This window comes from Leguminivora glycinivorella, chromosome 25, assembly GCF_023078275.1.
Source record: "Leguminivora glycinivorella isolate SPB_JAAS2020 chromosome 25, LegGlyc_1.1, whole genome shotgun sequence".
In the NCBI taxonomy this organism is placed as follows: Eukaryota; Metazoa; Arthropoda; class Insecta; order Lepidoptera; family Tortricidae; genus Leguminivora; species Leguminivora glycinivorella.
The window spans coordinates 7892705-7915046 of NC_062995.1; the positions used below are offsets into that span (position 1 = coordinate 7892705).

The following is a 22342-nucleotide window of genomic DNA, read 5'->3' on the forward strand; positions in this document are numbered from 1 at the left end:
ACCTGATGGGAAGTGAAGACAGAGTCTAAGATGGAGCTCACCGATAGTACTCTTTATTATACTGTGCTTAATAAGGAACATAGAGGAATAAGTAAGAGACGAGTTGTGACTCCATACATCAGTAAATGCAAGTTATTTGTAGTGACATATAGCGTAATCCACGCGTCAATCACGCGTCAACTAGCGTAAATTATCAGTACTGTTACTTGTCAATAGATGTCGCGACGAACAAAAAGTCTAATGCTCAACAATTTTTAGCTAATATTACAATTGTAATAATCAGTACTCTGTTTTCAATTCCTTCTGCTTGTAATATACGTTGTAAACTGTTTTGTAAAGTAATTTGACCTTGAATAAAGTCAAATTAACTGCTTTAAAATTGGAAATTAAACGAACTTACCTGTAAGTGAAGTTCTATTTCAATTATATTAGCTGCACAAATTCCGAAATGATATATATTAACTTGTAGTACGCCGAAGTACATACAGCCCTAGCCATGATATTTAGAGTAAATATTAAAATTTTTGAACGAAAATTCAAAAACGTTGCGTCACATTTCCGAACGGAGCGTCTCCGTCACGCCGTTCGGCGCTACCAACTTCATTTAGTTTAGAGTGATACACCAGGACATATAACTTCACTGCCTGCGACTCGCTACCCGCTAGGCGATCCTCAATCGCAAGATTACAGAGCGGGAAAAAAGTATGCTACATAATAGCTACATAGTATATGCTTATCTTGTAACGCGTAACTCACGCTGGCAGTGAATATGATTTAACAATAATTTTTTGCTAACAACTCAGCAAAGCCAGCCTTATCCTAAACTTTGTCAGGGATAGCTCCGGGATCCCTGGTTGTCTAGGACAACGCGGGTCCTGGGCGGGAGGGTTATCATTTCGGAATTTGTGCAGCTAATATAATTGAAATAGAACTTCACTTACAGGTAAGTTCGTTTAATTTCCAATTATTATTACGCTGCACAAATTCCTTCAATGATATATATTAACTTGTAGATGTTTAGAGATATACAAAGTTTATTTCTGGCTTTGTATTAGGTATACAATGTTAGCCTAGCAAAATTATGCTTGTCAAGATTATGTGAATTTTTAACACATGATAATCCTTATTCACTTAAATGTTATGTTGCATGTAATTTTTATTTGTGAATGTGTGTAATTGTATATTGTACCTATGGACTAAGGTTGTCTGCAATAAATGAATTATTATTATTATTAAATCTCCAATTTCTAGTGATATCATCATTTACCAAACATTAATAAATTTATTTAAACCAAAAGGAAATCCTTCCTTATTAATATTCATCTAGCGCCATCTTATAATACTTATGTTTTATAACTGTCAGAATCAGCAAAGATACATACTATCTTTGTTTTTAAGAATTAACAACTCAACAACTATAGGTACATATAAACAAGTCTTCGTAATATATTATTGCTTACAATTCATCGACGCTCTAGTAAAATCAATCGTAGACACTAAGGGCCTATTATAAAATTTATCGATAACTTTAGAAGTATCAGGCCTGATGTTTTTCTGGTTACATCAATATTGACTCCTAATCGATTTGCGGCTAACACCGACGCATGGTGGGTCAAATGGGAGGTGAAAATGGAGGTGTCAATACCACTATCTTATTTACTTAATCCACCTATATACTAATCTAAGTGGTTTCTCGTAGGCAATAAATAGTCGTTCACACCCACCACGGATATAATTCATCTTGTGTATATCATAATATAACTATGTTGTTATGCACTCGTTGATCCGTACAGCTACCTACTTTAGAAGTTTTAATAAAGTCTGAAATTTCTATAGGGATCTTTTTAGGATAATGGTAAATAGTATTACATAACTTTATCAAGTACAAATTTTGCACTCCGTGTGCTGTAACAATTGCTAATAGGGTGACTAATTTTTTACTCGGATATTTCACACACTTGTTGACAACGTTGACAAATTGTTTAAAACTAATTACGTCTCGATATTTAGGTTATGGTGGATATATACGAAAAAACGCACCTTCATAAAGCGTTTCACGTTATCATCTGATGAGATCTTTTCTCTCAATAAAAGCACCAAAGCAGATGTGCAACAATTGACACTTTCATACCCAGCTAGCTAGCTACCTCGTTACACAATTTGTTAAAACCTAGTATTTGTGGAATAGATGTCTTACTTAAAACAATTAATATTATTTTCCACAAAACATTACATAATATTTAATATGTAATATGCTGGTATATTATACCAGCGTGTCAAGTGCGTGTGATACTGCTTGACGGTGTTGGGCGCGAGGGACTGCAGCATGTCACCGCCGCCGCCCCCTTCAGCGCCAGCGCTGCCCGGAGAGCCCCGCGGCAACCAGGATAACACGTCGCTGAAATTGCTGGTTGCTGGAATAACATATATATAAATGAGAGCTGGGGCCCCATTCTTTGCATTTGACTTGACAAATTTTATAAAATTGAGCTTGCCACTTGGTACAATAACAATACCTCTTGATTTTTGTAGAATACATACATATACATATATGTTTTAGAAAAATCATTTACTTTAGGTATTAGTGTGAATGGGGGAAATATCGTAGAAACAAAAAATAGGGTGTCCATGAAAAAGTGAATGCATTTAGCATTTGCGCGACTAGCAGATAAGTCTATATCCAGATTTCTAAAAACACTGCAGGACACCCTCTAAACATTCATCATTTAATTCACATTCAAATTCCGAATGAGCCTTTTTAGATTCCTTATCGGCTATCACATTACGTTCGGATTTAACATATGAGGCAAATATTGTGGTAATATGTCTATCTTCACATTCACTCCACTGCCAAATTTTGCCTAGCAATTGAATTAAGGTGCAGGTAACATGTTCCCCCCGGGCGATGAGTATACATATATAAGATGACTGTGAATTATCTATTCTTAAAAGAATCTCACAGTCAGATAGGATCAGATCAGAACAAAATGTCTTTAAAGATAAGAAATGCGCTATATAAGCTCTAGATAATTTATGTGATGTTCTCTCCCAACATCATTCCATAACCCGGCAGCTGTCTCCCTACCACAGGAGCCACCTCAACCTGTCAATGAATTATCACTATAAATTTCTCTATAAGATTTATTACACTAAATTTTGCATTTAGCCTCATTTATAGTTCTTGCCACCATTCTAAATCATTTTTTACACTAAGCATATAAGCATAATGAAATAATAATTGTCATTATTTTTTCTTAAGTATATATATTTTTGTCTCTATTTATTTTGAATACATGTAGCCATATTCAGTGGCAGGACAAATAGAGACTAGCAAGCCAGTTAAACGGGCAACATCCCTAATATAATAATTTGACAAGTTTATAAATAAATTTATTTCTTATTTAACTTTAGATTGATTCTTATCTGGTAAAGAAATATGCAATTTCTTAGAGTCTAATATGAAACCTAGATATTAGACAGTATATCTTTGTTTTAAGCAGTTTTTTCTTCCTTTAAGCCCCAGATAGGAAATGATATCAAATGTAACTTAGTGTCTTTTAACTTTTGTCATGAGAACTTCCTACAGTAAATATGTCATCTAGGTAGTTGCTCATTATGCAACCTTTTAGATCTTATATGTTTCATGACAGGTCTGAGTAGTCACTGTACATATAAGGAAACATTTAATTCTAAGGGTAAAACATGAAACTGAAATATTTCAGTATTGGACAAGAAACAGGTATTTCCTATATTTATGGTGTATATATGTCATAAAATAGGGCATCTTGAAAATCTAAAGTGCTCATGAAGCAATTTTTGTGCCATTAGTTTCCTCCTGAGTCCTGACATGTAAATTAATAAATTCAATTAATTTTTTAGATTCTTTAAAAAGTCAAAATAAATCACTAATCTCTGTATGATTCTGCCACAAACAATATTTTAGACACATATTACTTTCCAAAAGAATCACAACTCACAAGGTAAATGTTTTACAATACCTTTTATTAACAGTTCAGACATAAGTGTTTAGTAAACACCACACTGTCAAAATCAGAGAAAGATATCAATTTAGGAAAAACTGATTGTAATGTCATAGATAAAAATGAGATTTTATTCCCAGATGGCCAAGACCAGACCCTTGGGTCATTGGTCATATTCTGCCAGTGCGCCAAAAAATATTTAATTTGATCGCAGTTTTACCAACCTGATCATTTAACAGCTATTGTAATAGTAATATTGCTGAGTGCGACACGTCCGCTGATGGTGTGGCTTGGCAGAAGAGGTGGTGTTGTTAGGGTCTCCTGTGGTACAGCTTCTGACCTTGGGCTCTGGGTATGTCTCTGTGTTATTGGTTGGGCCCTTGAAGTTGTATCTTCTACTAGGTTATATCTTCTAGGTCTCTTCAGATCTTCCCATTTTATTGTAAAGACCCGACGTTATAAACATCCTTTTAAGTTGTAACTCCCTGCGTCTCACAAAAGATGACCAATTCATTCAGCAAATGTTATGAGGGCCAAGCCAGTGGCAAATAATGCGCTTGAGACTTCAGATTATTTCTGTTCTATGGCTTTATAATTTGTAACTTCTGGAGCAGGATGTTTCTTAGTTGACTTGTCCTTTCTTTTCTTTATTTACCTCTTTGTAAGCTGGAAAAAAAAGGTTTTTGCCAAAAAACAACCTGCTCAAGTGCCTCACCGAGAGGTTAAGACTTCATCGCTTAGATCTTCAATTGCTGAAAAATAGGAATAGCATTTTAGTGCACTTACAAAGCAATGAGACAGCCTAGGTTGGCATACCACTTTTGATTAACTCTAGGATAAAGAGCTGTGCCTAGCCGAGCACGCCACAAAACCCAGTAGATATATCCAACATAATCCAACAAGAAGTTTGGACATCCACAGCAAGTAGCAGTAGGTTTGAGTAAAAACTCAGTGCTGTCGGCAAGGAGTGTGTCTAGTATGACAACACCACAATGCCTAAGACTGCTGGCAGCGAACGCACCTAGTATAGTACGCCAAGATTGCCAAATGCAGTTAGCAAGCGGAGATACCTAGTCTAGTATTCCAATTTTGCTCAGCACAACCTTTACACATAGTGCCAGATGCAGTTAGCAAGCAGAGATACCTAGTATAGTATTCCAATCTTGCTCAGCACAAACTTCATACAGTGCCAAATACAGTTAGCAGACAGAGATACCTAGTATAGTATTCCAATCCTGCTCAGCACAGACTTCAAACACAGCGCCAAATGCAGTAAGCAAACGGAGATACCTAGTCTAGTATTCCAATTTTGCACAGCATAATCGTTCTTCCATGGCAGAATTGGCAGTGCAAGGTGTAAAAATTAATGTGCATGACCTTCAAAAACATACAACACCAACATCTCACTAGCGGTCAGAATGTGTTTAACAAAGCACACACCACTATCACCTTACAAAAAATATTAGAAGTTTGCAATTGTAAATTCTTTTCTTACCATTTTATGCTTCACTATGAAGGTCGTCCGCGTCTCAATGACAACTAATGGAGACCTGTTACTACTTCTCGACGCCGCAGGCAGAGATAGTAATCCCGTATATAAGGCCGAATAAGGCCAATATAAGGCCTAGGGCACGGTTTAGGTCTTGTAAGGTAAGGCAAACAATAAATTCCGCAATGTCCGCCATCATGGCGGCGACTGCGGCGAGAGACGCCTGCGTTGATCGGGACCTTTCTTCTGTCTTCCTCTCCTTCTCTTCTTATTTGCTCGCCTAATTTATGATACAGATTACTTTCCGCACCATTTACTTTTCTTCGATACATTATAATTCGCATTTTTTCCACTTTTATACGCAGAAAACACTTTAAAATTAGATGACGCGTAATGGCCGTCGGCTGCATGAAAACGACAATGAAGTTGGTAGCGCCGAACGGCGTGACGGAGACGCTCCGTTCGGAAATGTGACGCAACGTTTTTGAATTTTCGTTCAAAAATTTTAATATTTACTCTAAATATCATGGCTAGGGCTGTATGTACTTCGGCGTACTACAAGTTAATATATATCATTGAAGGAATTTGTGCAGCGTAATAATAATTGATAAAAGTAGGTGAATCTAGTAATAATGATGATTTACCACCTGTGGAACTACTGGAAGCAGTGATAAACGCATTTTTTGCGTTGTAGTTTCCTCGCTATAATAGTGAGGGGAAAAGTTTTGTGTTACACTCGGGTGCAAATGTATTTTACTTCTCGTGTTTTAAAAAACTCTCAAGTTCAGGATTCTATTCTCGAACCACTCGCTTCGCTCGTGGTTCAACTATAGAAACCTTTCACTTGCTCGTTTTTCTATTCCACACTCGGCGTTAAAATACAACTTTGCCCCCTTGTATAACAAATAACTATTAATATTACATTTTGGCAGACGCAACACTGTTGGCACCTAGTGTCGAGTAGTGGTACTAATAATTTACGGTATTTGACGCGTGAGTGACGATAGATGTCAGTACAAACTTGCATTTACTGATGTATGAACTCTTCCCTTACTTATTCCTCTTTGATTATACTGTGCTTAAGGAAGGAGTGACTAACCTGTATGTTATTGTACTTCTTGCCAATGGAGGCCATGTCCTCGGGATCGGGGCTGAGACTCCTCATCGTTGGTAGTACGTCGTCCAGCATCCTGCCTGCGGGAATCTGCAATGAACGTATAGGTATGTCAATAAGGTTTTAAGACGCTACAGGAGCGAAAATGCTAAAGTGGAAAGGAGCCCCCCTTTTAATTTGGAAATTTTAGTTAAATATACTAGAGTACATAATATTGTCTTCGATTACCGCGATAGTTACTCATGAAATAAAACTATGGAAACGGATTAAATCGCGTATAATGAATTTAAAATACATCCCGACGTTTCGAACTCTTTACAGCGTTCGTGGTCACCGGGTGACTGAGGAAAAATTAAAATGTGCAAAAGCTACCCACATACAAGAAATATTAACGAACCATGACCACAAATAATATAGATTTCTAAGGCAGGTTCACACACTATTAATAAAGCTAGTTATACAATATTCAAAAAATTTACCATTACTATGTTAAAAATAATTAACCAATTAATCTACACAAAATTGACAAAGAACAAACTGCAAATGTCCAACACCATACAACACAAATGCCTCACAGCCTTCGTCGTGCTTGTTCCATTATCAGATGTACTACTGGATCCCAAGCCGGTGGTAAAGTAAAGCCATCCTCTCTATTAAAGTTTGGATATTTTTTGATCTCAATGGCCTCTCGCAACATTCTGGGTATATATCGCTTCTCCTTAGCAAGAACCAGAGGCTTGTCAAACTTTATAGCATGATTGACTTTATCTATAACATGTTCAGAGACTGCAGACCTTTGCCGACGGTGCTTGACATCCGCTATGTGTTCCTTCACCCGGGTGGAAATGCTTCGTTTCGTCTGTCCCACATATGACAGACCGCACACACAGTCTAGCCTGTAGGTACACTCCCGCATTTTGTAGAGGAGTTTGACATTTCACAGGCCTCAGGAATTGGGACATCTTCTTCATTGGCTTGAAATAAGTTTTAATAGAAGCCCGTTTCAAGATGTGGCTGATCAGTCACCCGGTGACCACGAACGCTGTAAAGAGTTCGAAACGTCGGGATGTATTTTAAATTCATTATACGCGATTTAATCCGTTTCCATAGTTTTATTTCATAAATATACTAGAGTTATTAACTAGATTTATGGAAAAAATATTGTCCATTAAGTACAAAAAAAAAAAGATTTTTTTGGCTAATTTACCGATCCTGAATCTAACTTTTTGTTTGAACCTAAAAGCACGTAGGCGGTAGGCGCTATTTTAAGACGATACAGGAGGGGTCAATTCTCCATACAAACGTTCTCGACTATTTCCTCCCTGGTTTTTGAAGATAGAGCAATGATTTTTTCAACACAGATTATTATTATTTTTATCTGTATCGGACCGTTTTGATTTTTTTGATATTCTTATTCTTATTTTAAAAGACGCTAGAGCCAATCAATTTTTTTTTATAAACGGCCTTTTTCAATATGGCTCAAAAAAAACTGTTGATACTCAAGATTGGGGGTTACCCTCATCTGGTAGAATAATTTTAGTCCGAAACACACTTCGCATAACATGTTTCGCAGAAACACTTTCAGTCGAATGGTAATTTTGCAGAAAACTTAGTTGGCATTATTACTACCATGCATAGGACACATTTGGCAGAATATTGTTTTACAGAACATTACTTTGGTCGACTTTGATTTAGCATAATTGTATGTACCATAATAATCTTATAGCATAATATTACATTAGCAGAATTATTACACTCTATCATAAAAGAAAAACTGCCCCAGAGCCACCGTTAGGTACGACGACGAGCGAAGCGAGGAGGAGTGTTAGGTATCTTGCATCCCCAACACATCCAACATCCAACTCGCTATCAAATAGCAAATTGCAACTTTATGCCGCCTAAATATTATGCACAAATATTATCTGCAAAGGTATTGTTCGACTAGAATCAACATTATGACAACAGACGATTCGGTATTACAAAAATCTGCGAAATGATTTATGCCAAAGCGTATTCTGCGTAAGGTGTTTCTGCCAATAGTTCTTGGCTCAAATATATGCGTAAAAAGTTTCTGCCAGATAATAGTGAACCCAAGATTGGTAACAATTAGCCAAAAAACTAAACGGTCCGACACAGATTATTTAATTGTTATTCAGATTCTCAAATTTCGTTCCGATTGATTAAGTTTTGAAGGAGGAAACAGTCGAGAGCGGAACCTCGATTTTAAAGATTTTTTCGCAATATTTTTTAACGGAGTTGTTCTCAATGGACATTTTTTTCGATAAATCTAGTTAATAACACTAGTATATTTAAAAGAAATTCCCAAATTGATAGGGGGACTCCTTTCCATTTTAGCATTTTCGCTCCCGTAGCGTCTTAATGTAGGTGAGAATTTAGAATGGCAGCATTTTGTGAACATCAAAGGAGTGAGCCTTCTGTACTTGTACTATTATATTCTGTGATCACAGTTTGATTTTACTTTGCAGTCCGATATCACTACAGTCTGGCAGTTACATTACATTACGCTACAAGTGCGTAAAAGAGGGAATTCTAAACGAGAAGTGGCGACTAAAACACGACCGAAGGGAGTTACGAATTCGCTCTTCGCACGTGTATCGTACGAAGTTTTACTGCACATATGGTTATTTCAATTATTGGCATAGTTTCGTAATTAGCTCATTACCTAACTAGTGCGGTAATATTTACTGTAAACCAAGGATTATTTCTATAGGATTTACAATGTTCATATTAAGAATTGTAACTCATTTTTTAAGCGCCACCTATTATAGTATTTTATGCAACTGGTGGTTAAAAGAGGTCAAAAAAGGTGAGTGGCGTGGGTAACAATTTGAGGCGAAGCCGAAAATTGTTAATAAAGACGCCACGAGCATTTTTTGACTCAGTTAAACACCGTTGCATACAATACTTTTTCTACGACCAAGCACTTATTTTGAAAGAAAATTATAAATTCAACAAATACCTACTTTCAGTCATCTTAGTTATCTAGGTGGACCGCCTACCATTTTGAATATGCAGTTTGAGTGCAAACATGAAAATAAAACTGTCTATGGTATGGTTCTTTGAAGCCTGGCCACTAAGACGAATCGAGCCGAGTTGAATCGAGTTCTATACATTTGAATGCGATTCGACGCGTCGCCAATGAACGCAGCAGAAAACGAAGGAGTCTCGACTCTGCGAATTGGTTTGTTAAGTTGGTAGCAATGTATTTACTGAACTGTAAAACAGCTATATCGTGCGACTGCTACTAAATGTTTTCAGGGCATAGACTAGATAGACTTGTCCTGACATCTTTTATGTAGGGTTTTAAAGTTCTATGCACGACCTTGTAACTCACGAATAACAGTACGGGAGTAGAAAAAATACTTCATTACACTGATGATGCCTACAATATTTAAAAATATTTTAAGCGGGTTACTCACGTATTAAGTCGATATAGCGTTCGACATGTTTCGGTTCAATTTTTAAATATGTATGAGTCTCACGGGAGTTTTATAGTTAAGATGCCTACAATTTTTTTTTTCAAAATGTGTATTAACGATATATATCCTGATATTAAAATAAAGAATTACGTCATTTGTTCTTATAAAAAATAAACACATGCAAAAATATTTGGAGAAAATATGATTTTGACTACTTCCAGGCTGCGAAACAGCGTCATCTAGTTTTAAGCCTAAAAGGCCCATACATTTCAGGGGTACGCTTTTTGTATGGGTTTTGTCAGTCCCAGTATTATATCGTGCTTGCTGTAAACTGAATAATCTATAGGCCTAGTAAAAAAAACCGGCCAAGAGCGTGTCGGGCCACGCTCAGTGTAGGGTTCCGTAGTTTTCCGTATTTTTCTCAAATACTACTGAACCTATCAAGTTCAAAACAATTTTCCTAAAAAGTCTTTATAAAGTTCTGCTTTTGTGATTTCTTTCATATTTTTTAAACATATGGTTCAAAGGTTAGAGGGGGACCCTTTTTTTCCTTTAGGAGCGATTATTTCCGAAAATATTAATATTATCAAAAAACGATTTTAGTAAACCCATATTTATTTTTAAATACCTATCCAACAATATCACACGTTGGGGTTGGAATGAAAAAAAAAATCAGTCCCCACTTTACATGTAGGGGGGGTACCCTAACAAAACATTTTTTTCCACTTTTTATTTTACCATTTTGTCGGCGTGATTGATATACATATTGGTACCAAATTTTAGGTTTCTAGTGCTAACGGTCACTGAGATTATCCGCGGACGGACGGACGGACAGACAGACATGGCGAAACTATAAGTAGACGGAACCCTAAAAAACCGGTTGACGCTATAATGTTGCCAATTTTTTATTTCTACAAATTCTTGTCGGACTATAAACAAATTAATCAGTCATATCTACTTAACCCGTTTATCGGCTACATATAACTGTCCCCGCGTCACTAACGTGTTGTTACTTTAACTGGTTATTTATGAATTGAAGATGACTTAAGAGGCCTGCTTTGGGCGATATCGCGGTATGTTTACTATCTATAACATGCGCAAAATTGTATTTTTCTATGTCGAAACTTTTAAAGGCCATATTGCACTGAGCTGCGAAATTGCATGAAGAAATTATGAATTGAAAAGGAGCAAAAAGGAGGGTACAAGTTTCTAATGGATTGGCAACGCGCATGTGACACTTGAGTTGCAGGCGTCCATAGGTTACGGGCATACACCCAGAACCTCTCAACTTTCAATGTCTCAGAGGCTTGGAAACAGGAATGGACAGCTACCGATGCAGGTTCAAAAGTCGCAGACCCTACATGCCGACTTCCAGGCTTTGAACTGCCAAGAAGACAATGGTGTCGCCTAAATAGACTCCGGACGGGCCACGGTCGATGCAACTACCATCTGCAGAAATGGGGATGGAGGGATTCAGCCCTGTGCGATTGCGGCGAGGAAGATCAGACCATGGAACACATAATCCAGCGCTGCCCCCTTCGTTCATATCGAGGGCTGCCAGAAGACTTATTGCATCTTACACCCGATGCAGCTGACTGGCTAAGGTCCCTGAATATTGACATTTAAAATGTAGAAATAATTGCCTATTTTTGAATTGATGCCATACGACTAAATAAATAGGTTACGGTGACCGCTTTCCATCAGGCGGACCTGTGAAATAGTGCACAGTCACCTTCAATAATATGTTAAGTAGTTAGCCGGGCGATTTTGCTTCCAATTTTATTACTTATCAACGTGGGTAAGACACCTGACACTTTCACACTCACACAAAAAAAAAAACCACTCAGGGGGCCTATTCTGATCCCCAAAAACTCACTGGCGACGGGAATGCACTTTTTTAATAGGCACCCTGTATACACGCTAGAAACGATGCTTTATCCATGTAGGTAAGTGATAAAAATGGAAGCAATAACCTAACCACAAAATTAAAATTTTGAAAAAACCCCCGACCGCGACATAGTGGACCGATTTTCATGAAACATGGCTAAGAACACTCCCGACTAACTCAGCTTTCAGACAAAAAAAACTAAATCGAAATTGGTTCATCCGTTCGGGAGCTACGATGCCACAGACAGACACACACACAGACAGGACAGACAGACAGACAGACACGTCAAACTTATACACCCCTTCGTTTTTCTGACGCGATCGGCAAATAAAAGTGAGTCTTCGAAGAGTAACATATCGTCACTACTTTAAAAAAAACTTGTATCTTCGTCTGTCAAAGAAAAGAAAATTGTAGTATGTATGTATGGAATGCATATAGACTTACTGCGTTTTAACTTTGAGGAACAGCGTGAGATACGAGATTTTTTAAAAGTTATGACGATATTATTGACGACTATACAATACACGTGCGAAGAGTTAATTCGCAACTTGTCGCCCTTGACCCTTTAAATATTAGACATTTGACGACCGGTCTGGCTTAGTTCGGTAGTGACCCTGCCTGCTACGCCGCGGTCCCGGAATCGAATCCCGGTAAGGGCATTTATTTGTGTGATGAGCACAGATATTTGTTCCTGAGTCATGGATGTTTTCTATGTATGTATATCGTCGCTTAGCACCCATAGTACAAGCTTTGCTTAGTTTGGGGCTAAGTTGATCTGTGTAAGGTGTCCCCAATATTTATTTATTTATTTATTTATTTATCTTCGTAAAGTACTGATACTGAGAGAGGACTCTAGTACGATAAAATACACAATTCTTTTTTTTTTGCCACTTTTATGAAGTGATATTTTTGAAAAAAAATATGTTATTTCTACTCAGAATTACTAGCTTTTTCAATCCTCTAGTAGTTAAAAAAATTGTCCCATACGATTTTTTTCTTATTTTGTTACCATTTTCCGTACATGTTGTATGGGGTAACAAAAGAAGAAAGTAACAAAAATGTATGGAAATTCTGGGACACTTTTTGTCTCCCAGTGAGATTTTCGTACTCGTGATTCTGAGTACAATTGACCTAAAATTCCCTAAAACAATCAATAGTTATTTGTTATACAAGGGGGCAAAGTTGTATTTTAACGCCGAGTGTGGATTTGAAAAACGAGCAAGTGAAAGGATTCTATAGTTGAACCACGAGCGAAGCGAGTGGTTCGAGAATAGAATCCTAAACTTGCGAGTTTTTTAACACACGAGAAGTAAAATAAATTTTCCCCTCACTAGCTCGGAAACACGTGTTTTGTCACAACAACAACACAAAACTTTTCCCCTCACTATAGCGAGGAAACTACAACGCAAAAAATGCGTTTATCACTGCTTCCAGTAGTTCCACAGGTGGAAAATCATCTTTATTACTAGATTCATCTACCTACTTTTATCAATTTTAAAGCAGTTAATTTGACTTTATTCAAGGTCAAATTACTTTACCCACTAGTGGATAAAATGCGTTTTTACCCGCTGGTATTGAAGGACAAAACACGTGTTTCCGAGCTAGTGAGTGAAACACAAATTTTTTCACCACACCCACACGAACAAAATACTGACATTCATAATATAAAACATCAAATTAAATCAAATCCATCAATTTATTCAATATTTATGATTCAAAAACATCATTTATAGATAAAATCTTCCAGCCAGCTTGAGACATCGTACTTATAAAATTTCTATGAAATTACTTTGCACTCTTGTGGATAAAATGCATTTTTGTTATTTGTTTTCGAATAGCAAAATTGATCTTTACCGTACAACCGTAACAGTTGGTGATTTGAAATAGTATTTTATACAATCGTGATATAATACAAAGTTTTTCAGTCGAGTACCATGTTTAGGCCACGAAGCTTTGCTGAGTGGCCTAATAGTACGGTACGAGAGTGAAAAGCTTAATTATATCACTATTGTATACAATACTTTTTCTACGAGTCATCATCTTCATCATCAATGGACGGAAATATCACCATTCATGCAAGTTAAAATTAATGTTAATAGCGTCGTTCACCGTTGTATCAACATCGAATTACCTAGCAACCAATTGTTTGTAATAACCGTCTCTGATTGGCCGATAACGCGACAGATAAAAAAAAATGTGTTTCAGATGCCGACAAATTTGCCAGGTATCGCAAATTAGTATAGAAATTGTAAGTTCTATTTTTGAAATTATTACAGTTAACTAAAAGTCAACTATAATGAGATTACTATAGTTGAGTCGGAACTGCCATAGAGTATCCAACACTGAAAAGTTAGCACTTATAGTTTAGTCTGTGGTGTCCTAATTGACAGATTACAGTCGACGAGTAGAAAAACGATTTTGTAAGCTTTTTGGCAATTTTAACAAATCTTCTAATGTTTCGGTTTCGGCTAAAACTACAGCCAAGGCCGAACCTTCGTTTTCGGTTTCAGCCAGAAAACACGTTTCGATCGTACACTACTCATAGGTACTATCAGAGGCAAAAGTGCATGGCGAATTTATCAATGAATTCATTAATTTATCCATGCACTTTTGCAGCTGATAGTACATTATGATAATCCGGTATAGTAGTTAAAGCGCAAACAAACAATAGGCACGTGTACTGCGCATGCGCTACGTTACAGTGTAGGTAGTTGAACTCAACTCAACACTTAGTGAAATTACACCTTACAGCTATGGTCATAAGGACTGTTAGTAAATTATCCTCAGGTAAATAGTTAAATACTTAATCGTAGTCATTATGCTACATAAACTAGTAAATAGCAATCGAATCATTGAGGTAAGTACAGTACTCGTATTATATTTTTCCCCTCACTAGCTCGGAAACACGTGTTTTGTCTTTTAATACCAACGGGTAAAAACGCATTTTATCCACTAGTGGGTAAAGTAATTTAACCTTGAATAAAGTCAAATTAACTGCTTAAAAATTGATAAAAGTAGGTGAATCTAGTAATAAAGATGATTTACCACCTGTGGAACTACTGGAAGCAGTGATAAACGCATTTTTTGTGTTCTAGTTTCCTCGCTATAGTGAGGGGAAAAGTTTTGTGTTTCGGGTGCCAATGTATTTTACCTCGTGTGTTAAAAAACTCCCAAGTTCAGGATTCTATTTCGAACCACTCGCTTCGCTCGTGGTTCAACTATAGAATCTTTTCACTTGCTCGTTTTTCAATTCCACACTCGGCGTTAAAATACAACTTTGCCTTCTTGTATAACAAATAACTATTTAACCCCCGACGCAAAAACGACGATGTTTTAAGTTTGACGTGTCTGTCTGTCTGTGACATCGTAGCTCTCGAACGGATGAACCAATTTTGATTTAGTTTTTTTTTGTCTGAAAGCTGAGTTAGTCGGGAGTAGCCATGTTTCATGAAAATCAGTCTACTATGTCGCGGGCGGGGGTTTTTTCAAAATTTTAATTTTGTGGTGTATTCCGGAAAGCCTGTGTGGTGACGGGTTAAGAATTTCACCACCCCCTTTCTTCCCGTGGGTGTCGTAGAAGGCGACTGTGGGATATGGGTTAAATTGTGGCGTAGGCGAGAGGCTGGCAACCTGTCACTGCAATGTCACAGTTTCGTTTTCTTTCAACCCCTTATTTGCCAAGAGTGGCACTGAAGCTTTAGTAGTTTCGTCATGTGCTCTGCTTACCCCTTTATGGGATACTGGCGTGATTGTATGTATGTATGTATAATGTATTCCGGAAACGTTCGTATTTGTCATGCTAGTTCAGACAATGTCAGTAATTACGTTTTGTAGAGACACTGACTGAAATAGCATACTATATGACACGTTCGTACGATTCTATTCCGTACACATACGAAGGAAAACCTTTTTAACCCCCGACGCAAAAACGAAGGGGTGTTATAAGTTTGACGTGTCTGTCTGTGTGTATGTCTGTCTGTCTGTTTGTCTGTCTGTCTGTCTGTGTGTGTGTGTGTCTGTCTGTGGCATCGTAGCTCTCGAACGGATGAACCGATTTTGATTTAGTTTTTTTGTCTGAAAGCTGAGTTAGTCGGGAGTGTTCTTAGCCATCATGTTTCATGAAAATCGGTTTACTAGTTCGCAGTCGGGGGTTTTTTCAAAATTTTAATTTTGTGGTTATTGACCTAAATATCGTCACTACTTTGAAAAAAACTTGTATCTTCTTCTGTCAATGAAAAGAAAAATGTAGTAAGTTCGTATGGAATGCATATAGACTTACTGGGTTTTAACTTTGAGGAGCAGCGTGAGATACGAGATTTTTTCAAAGTAGTGACGATATGCAATTTTATATTTTATTATCTGTCATATAGAATAAGTATTTAAGTACCTGATATTCATTATTGAATTGCCATAGCTGTAAGATTGTGTTAATACTTGTACAGGATAGTCTAATTTCTAGTATTAAGTTTAATGTTTTTGTACGCCAACTGGTAAAATATAGTGAAACTGTACCATACGAGTATATGATAACTGACCACCACTGTAACCTATATTTACAAATAAAGCACTTACTTACTTACTTACTTACTTACTTACTATGTAATGTAGGCACAGTCACCGGCAAAAATAAGTGATGATTTCTGTACTTTGCCGCTTTAAATCATTTGACAACTTCGTACGACATTTTTCAAACAAGATGTTAATGTGTATCTCTATGGTCGTTGCCATGGATTGATTTATAATATTTATGTCAGAACTCTGTTATTACTATCCTTGTGTTTTTAGCTGAATAAAGCCAAGTTTTCTTATGGTTTATCTCTCTATTATGTATCAATTTATTCAGCTAAGATTGTATCTATTCTAAACAAACAAGTATGTCAAACGAAAATAAAATATCGCACTATCTCCGCCCCGAGCGATTTGACGAAGAACCAAGTGCCGCCTCCTCTGACGTGAAATGGGCTCATTGGTATTTTACATTTAACAACTTTCTGTCCGAGGAATGCGCCCCTGACACCAAGGACTCCATCAAACTAAAGCTCCTGGTAAATCATCTCTCTCCTACAATATTTTCTTATATACGTACAAGCAAAACGTATGACGAAGCTATCGGTATTTTAAAGAAAATATATGTAAAACCGATGTAGATGCGGTAGGGTAAATAATATGCACTGGATAACTTGAATGTAGCGCGGTTTATTATTTACTTCACATCAATATTTATAGAAGGAGAAATGAGATTATAAACATCGAGAAGAAAATTAAATGTATCTATCTGTTTGACATGGAAAAAAGTCAACAACGGTATCCTAGATACCATAAGAACCGACTGCGCCTGCGGGCGGCTATCTATATAATAAAAAGGTCGGTCTGTCCGCGAGTAATAAAATTTAAATGTATACTGAAATTTTGATACATTATTTGTTTGCCGAATTACTTACCTACGGAAATTTACAAAAGGTTATTATAAAAATACAAATTATATACAAGAGGTAAATTCCGACCCCACATCACCCCCCTCCAGAGACCGTCAAGGGCGATTGAAAAATAATTAAGTCAATAAAAATCGAGGAACACGTACCGTGCGTCCTGATCTGGTCTTTTTGATCGTAGTTTGGGTCTCTGGAGTAGGCTGAATGGATGGGACAGGAACATTTGGCAGATCAGCCAACATATATGCTGGTTTTATACGATCCACAGACACTGTAACACTTTTGCCATGCACACGTAACTTAAACACTTTATCACCTCTTTCGAGCACTTCGAACGGACCTGTATACGCGGGCTGCAGTGGTGGATGACTCGCGTCGTCTCTGAGCAGCACGTGACTAGTAGATTTGAGATCCTTGTAGATGAAGACTCGTCTATTGCTGGTGTGGCGTGACGCCGGCACTGGAGTGAGATCATGGGCAAACTTACGTAGGCGTGCGACATAATCAGTCACGTCAATGGTGTCGTCAGGCGTCTTGGCGTGTAACAGCTCTCCGGGCAACCTCAACGGCTCTCCGTATACGAGCTCAGCAGTCGAAGCGTTGAGATCCTGTTTGAACGCACTACGTATACCGAGCAGGACCAAAGGTAATGTGTCTACCCAGTTGCTAGTTAGCGTGACAGGTAATGGCAGCTTTCAGCTGGCGATGAAAACGCTCCACGATGCCGTTGCACGCAGGATGATAGGCTGTTGTGCGACGATGCTGGAAGCCGGCCAACTCTGACAGGTGCTTGAACAGGCAACTCTCGAACTGTCTGCCTCGATCAGTTACGATGTCGTTAGGACAGCCAAACCGTGATATCCAGCCGTGTAGAAGTCCTCTGGCTACGGCCTCTGCTGTTATCTCTTGTAGCGGTACCACCTCAGGCCAACGTGTATACCGATCGACGGCTGTGAGGCAGTATTTGAAACCTTGAGACACTGGCAAGGGGCCAATGAGATCTATATGTACATGCATGAACCTCGCTCTCGGAAGTCTGAATGTCCCAAGTGGCGCAGAGACGTGGCGAGTGACCTTGGCTCTTTGACATGACAAGCAGGTACGTGCCCATTCGCGGCAATCTTTGTTGATGCCTGGCCAAACGTACCGGTCCGTGACGAGCTTAATGGAGGCATTGGCACCAGGGTGACTAAAGGAGTGCAAGCTCTGGAACACTTGTCTTCGGAACTCCTTTGTGACATAAGGCCTAAGTGTCTGGTCACTTTCGTCGCAGTACAGCTCGCTCTGTATACCTGGCAATTTGAACTTCTTCAGGTGCAGTGAAGTATCACTCTGTAAAAGCTCTTGCAGTTCTGGATCTGTCGCCTGAGATTGCGCTAGTCTTTCTAAATCGATCGGCTGTGCGACTTCCTCAACGCGCGACAGAGTGTCTGCCACCACGTTGTCCTTACCAGAAATGTGTCTTATGTCAGTTGTGAATTGCGCTATGAAGTCCAAATGCCGGAACTGTCTGGGCGAGCAGTTATCTTTGCGCGAGTTGTACGCGAAGCAGATGGGCTTGTGATCCGTGTAGATTGTGAAGTCTCTGGCCTCAACCATATGCCTGAAGTATTTTAGTGCTTCGTATATGGCCAGAAGCTCACGATCGTACGGTGAGTACTTACGTTGCGCGGGACTCAATTTTCTGGAGAAGAACGCCAGGGGCTGCCATTCTCCGTCGATATACTGCTGAAGTGCAGCGCCCATGGCAGTATCAGAAGCGTCTGTGACAACGGCCAGCCTAGCCTGACTATTCGGATGCGCTAGCAACGCAGCCTGACATAAGCTGTCCTTACAACGCTTGTCGCGTTCTCTAGCGTTCTAACTCCTATCGTCTCGTTAGGTATGAGGAAATTTAAATGAGGAGTCAGAAGAACGGTAAAACAATATTTATTCCCATGATTAGCTCAGCCGGTAAGATGGGTAAAAGTCGTGGTTCGTGAAAATACTACATAAGATCGGATTCCGCTAGTCGATTGTAGCCACAGTACTCCCCTGACGATGCCGAGGTGGTAGGCGCCGTTTTTCTGATCGGCGCTGAGTTCAGCGCTGCTCGAATCTGCGTGGCGCTGAGTCGGGGAAAGGGGCCAGAAGCAATACGGCAGGCGGGCGGCAAGCAGGAAGCCAAAAGAAGTCACTCTGGACTTGGGACCCCAATTCGGGGTACACTATTAAACATAATTAAAACACCACAGTAATTTAACAAGTTGAGGAACACGTAGGGACGCAGTTAAATTCGATTACGAATTTCGATAGGTATCTGATCCGTAGCAGAGATCGATAATTAACGACGTGCGTTCCACTCAACTCCAAAGATAAAAATGGACGAGTGAGTGATGGGCGCAATGACACAGCGCCTCGACCCGTGCATTCATTCATGCACTCGCGAATGTGAACATTATTGGGAGTGAATGTTTACCGCGGCGCGACATATTTAAATCAATCAGCGTGATGATGATTTTATACTTGTAAATACGTAGTTTTAAGACATTATTGTTGTATATTTTAATATGTAATATAGTTTATTAGTAGTGTAGTATTTTTAGTTAGGTAATTTAGTAGTTTTAAATGTTTATTTTTTAAGAATGTAACGTATTACGTTACATATACCCCCCTCTCCAGGAAAAGGGTTTTATTCTAAAAGAAAACCCGATTAGGTTGCAATCAGTATTACGCTTTCATTCGATCATCTTACACAATAACCTTTCATACTTCATCTTATCATAAAAGCAAATACAACTTTTTAAAGCTGACAACGCGTCCTTTTATACAAAAGGCATTTGTGATATATTGCACATATGACTTATACCAATAGCAAGGTCTTAACTACAGGGCTTGTGCTTATCTAAGGTTGCTGGCCAACTTGATATCCTTAATATGCCATACCCCTAAATTCTTCCCATTCATGTCCTCTAAGACATAAACAAGAGGAGACTTTTTTCGATTATACGACACTTAATGAATTTAGGCGCTAATTTTTTGCTAAAATATTTGTCTTTATCGCTTAAAATATAAGTTCGTTTTAAAACTATGTCTCCGATATTAAAATCAGCAGGTTTACGTCGTAAATTATACTGAGCCGTGTTTTTTACATGTGCCTGCCACAGTGAAGCTTGCACATCATCAAACACAGAAGCCAGACAACCACGGTTTTCTGCGTAAACTTCTCGAGGGAGAAATAATATCTCGTTATCCAGATCGTTGTCTGTATAATGAGATCCACATAGGACGAGTTCACGACCAAACACAAGAAATGAAGGTGTATAACCATGAATCGACTCATTCGCAGAATTATTGATGGCAAACTTTATTTTGGGGATAAAAGTGTCCCACGTCCGGTGGTCGTTTTCAACAAACGTAGACAAACACGTGACTATTGTTTTGTTATAACGTTCCACCAAATTGATTTGCGGCGTATATCTTGGCGTAAAAAACACATTTGGAACGTTATACCGTTTAAAAAGAGTGTCTGTTGCCGAGCTCGTAAATTGACTACCATTATCAAGGAAAATAGTTTGGGGAACGCCATGGACCAAAAATATGTTTTCCTCTAAAATTTTTACCACTAAATCACTAGTCGCACGACGCAGTGGAAATATTTCGCAATATTTAGAGAAACAGCAAGTAATGACAAGAATGTAACTGTTTTGTTTGCGTGTAATAGGTAACGGGCCAATAAAATCTATAGAAATCATTTGGAAAGGGCGTGAACACTGCTTCGGACGTCCCATCTCTCCCAAGGTCGTATGATTTTGAGATTTGTACGATAAACAAACAGAACACGAGCCCACGAACTTGACGACATCTTGGTGCATGCCAGGCCAGAAATAATTTAGTGCTAACCGCCGATAAGTTTTAAAAATACCAAGATGTCCAGCTGTCGGTTCGGAATGATTTTCCTTAATTATTTGTTCGCGATATTCGTTTGGTACAACCTCTTTCCAATCGAATTCCGAAGTAAGTTGATCAAATTTAGATTTACAGAGCCGAAACAAAGAATTATTTTTTATAAGAAAATTAGGGTAATTGCTTTGAGAATTAATGCAACCGTTGTAAATCCGTTTATACCAATCGTCATTTGTGGAAACTATGGAATTAGACAAAGACATTGCACTAATTGGGACAGCGCGAGAAAGAGCGTCAGGTATAACATTATCGACTCCGCGGCGATGTTTAATTTCAAAATTGAACGCTGACAACCTTACTCCCCAACGCGCTAATCTGCCCGTGGGATTGTCTAGAGATAAGAACCATTTTAGCGCAGAATGGTCAGTGTACACTATAAAAGTCTTACCGTTCTCGAGGTAACAGCGCCAATACTCTAATGCTGTTAAGACACTAAGAGCTTCGCGTTCCGTGATGCTGTAATTCCTCTCGGCCGGGGATAAAGATCGACTCATATAAGCGATGGGGTGTTCTTTACCATTTAGAGTCTGTGTTAACATGGCGCCAACTCCATAATTACTAGCGTCACAGTGCACTTCGAACGGCAACGAGTAGTCCGGACAGGATAGAACTGGTGCGGAAACCAAGGACTCCTTTAAAGCGTTAAAAGCCGCATCAGCTTCCTGAGTCCATTCAAATTTCGGAGCCTTTTTGCGATTCGAAGTCAACTTGTTTAAGGGACCTGCTACAGTACTAAAGTTGGGCACGAAACGACGGTACCACGTGGCGGTTCCTAGAAAGCGCTGCAATTCCTTTTTATTAGTAGGAGTGGGAAAGTTAACTATGGCTTCAATTTTCCCGGGATCGGTGCGTAAACCACGACCGTCAACTACGTACCCCAGATATTTTAATTCACTCCTAAAGAATTTGCATTTCTCAAAATTTACCGTGAGATTTGCTTGTTTCAATTTGTCTAGAACTCGCAACAGACGTGACACGTGTTCTTCGAAAGTTGAGCTAACGATAATAATGTCGTCAAGGTAAGCAAACGTCTTAAACTCCGTGTGACCAAACA

The 22342-nt window shown here is 38.5% G+C and overlaps 1 protein-coding gene and 1 long non-coding RNA gene across 2 annotated transcripts in view; both read right to left on the minus strand.

Moving 5' to 3' along the window:
* LOC125239187 (segmentation protein cap'n'collar-like) overlaps positions 1-22342 on the minus strand; it is a 252847-nt gene that overhangs the window by 187997 nt on the left and 42508 nt on the right. Inside the window, exon 2 of the mRNA XM_048146705.1 lies at positions 6569-6673. Coding sequence (XP_048002662.1) covers positions 6569-6658 — 90 coding nt within the window. The 5' untranslated portion in view covers positions 6659-6673. The remainder of the gene's footprint in view (positions 1-6568; positions 6674-22342) is intronic.
* On the minus strand, positions 2282-5583 carry LOC125239189. The gene is made up of 3 exons (XR_007178500.1): positions 5476-5583; positions 4205-4732; positions 2282-2414 (listed from the first exon to the last, which is right to left on the minus strand). It is a non-coding gene; the product is annotated as an uncharacterized LOC125239189 (long non-coding RNA).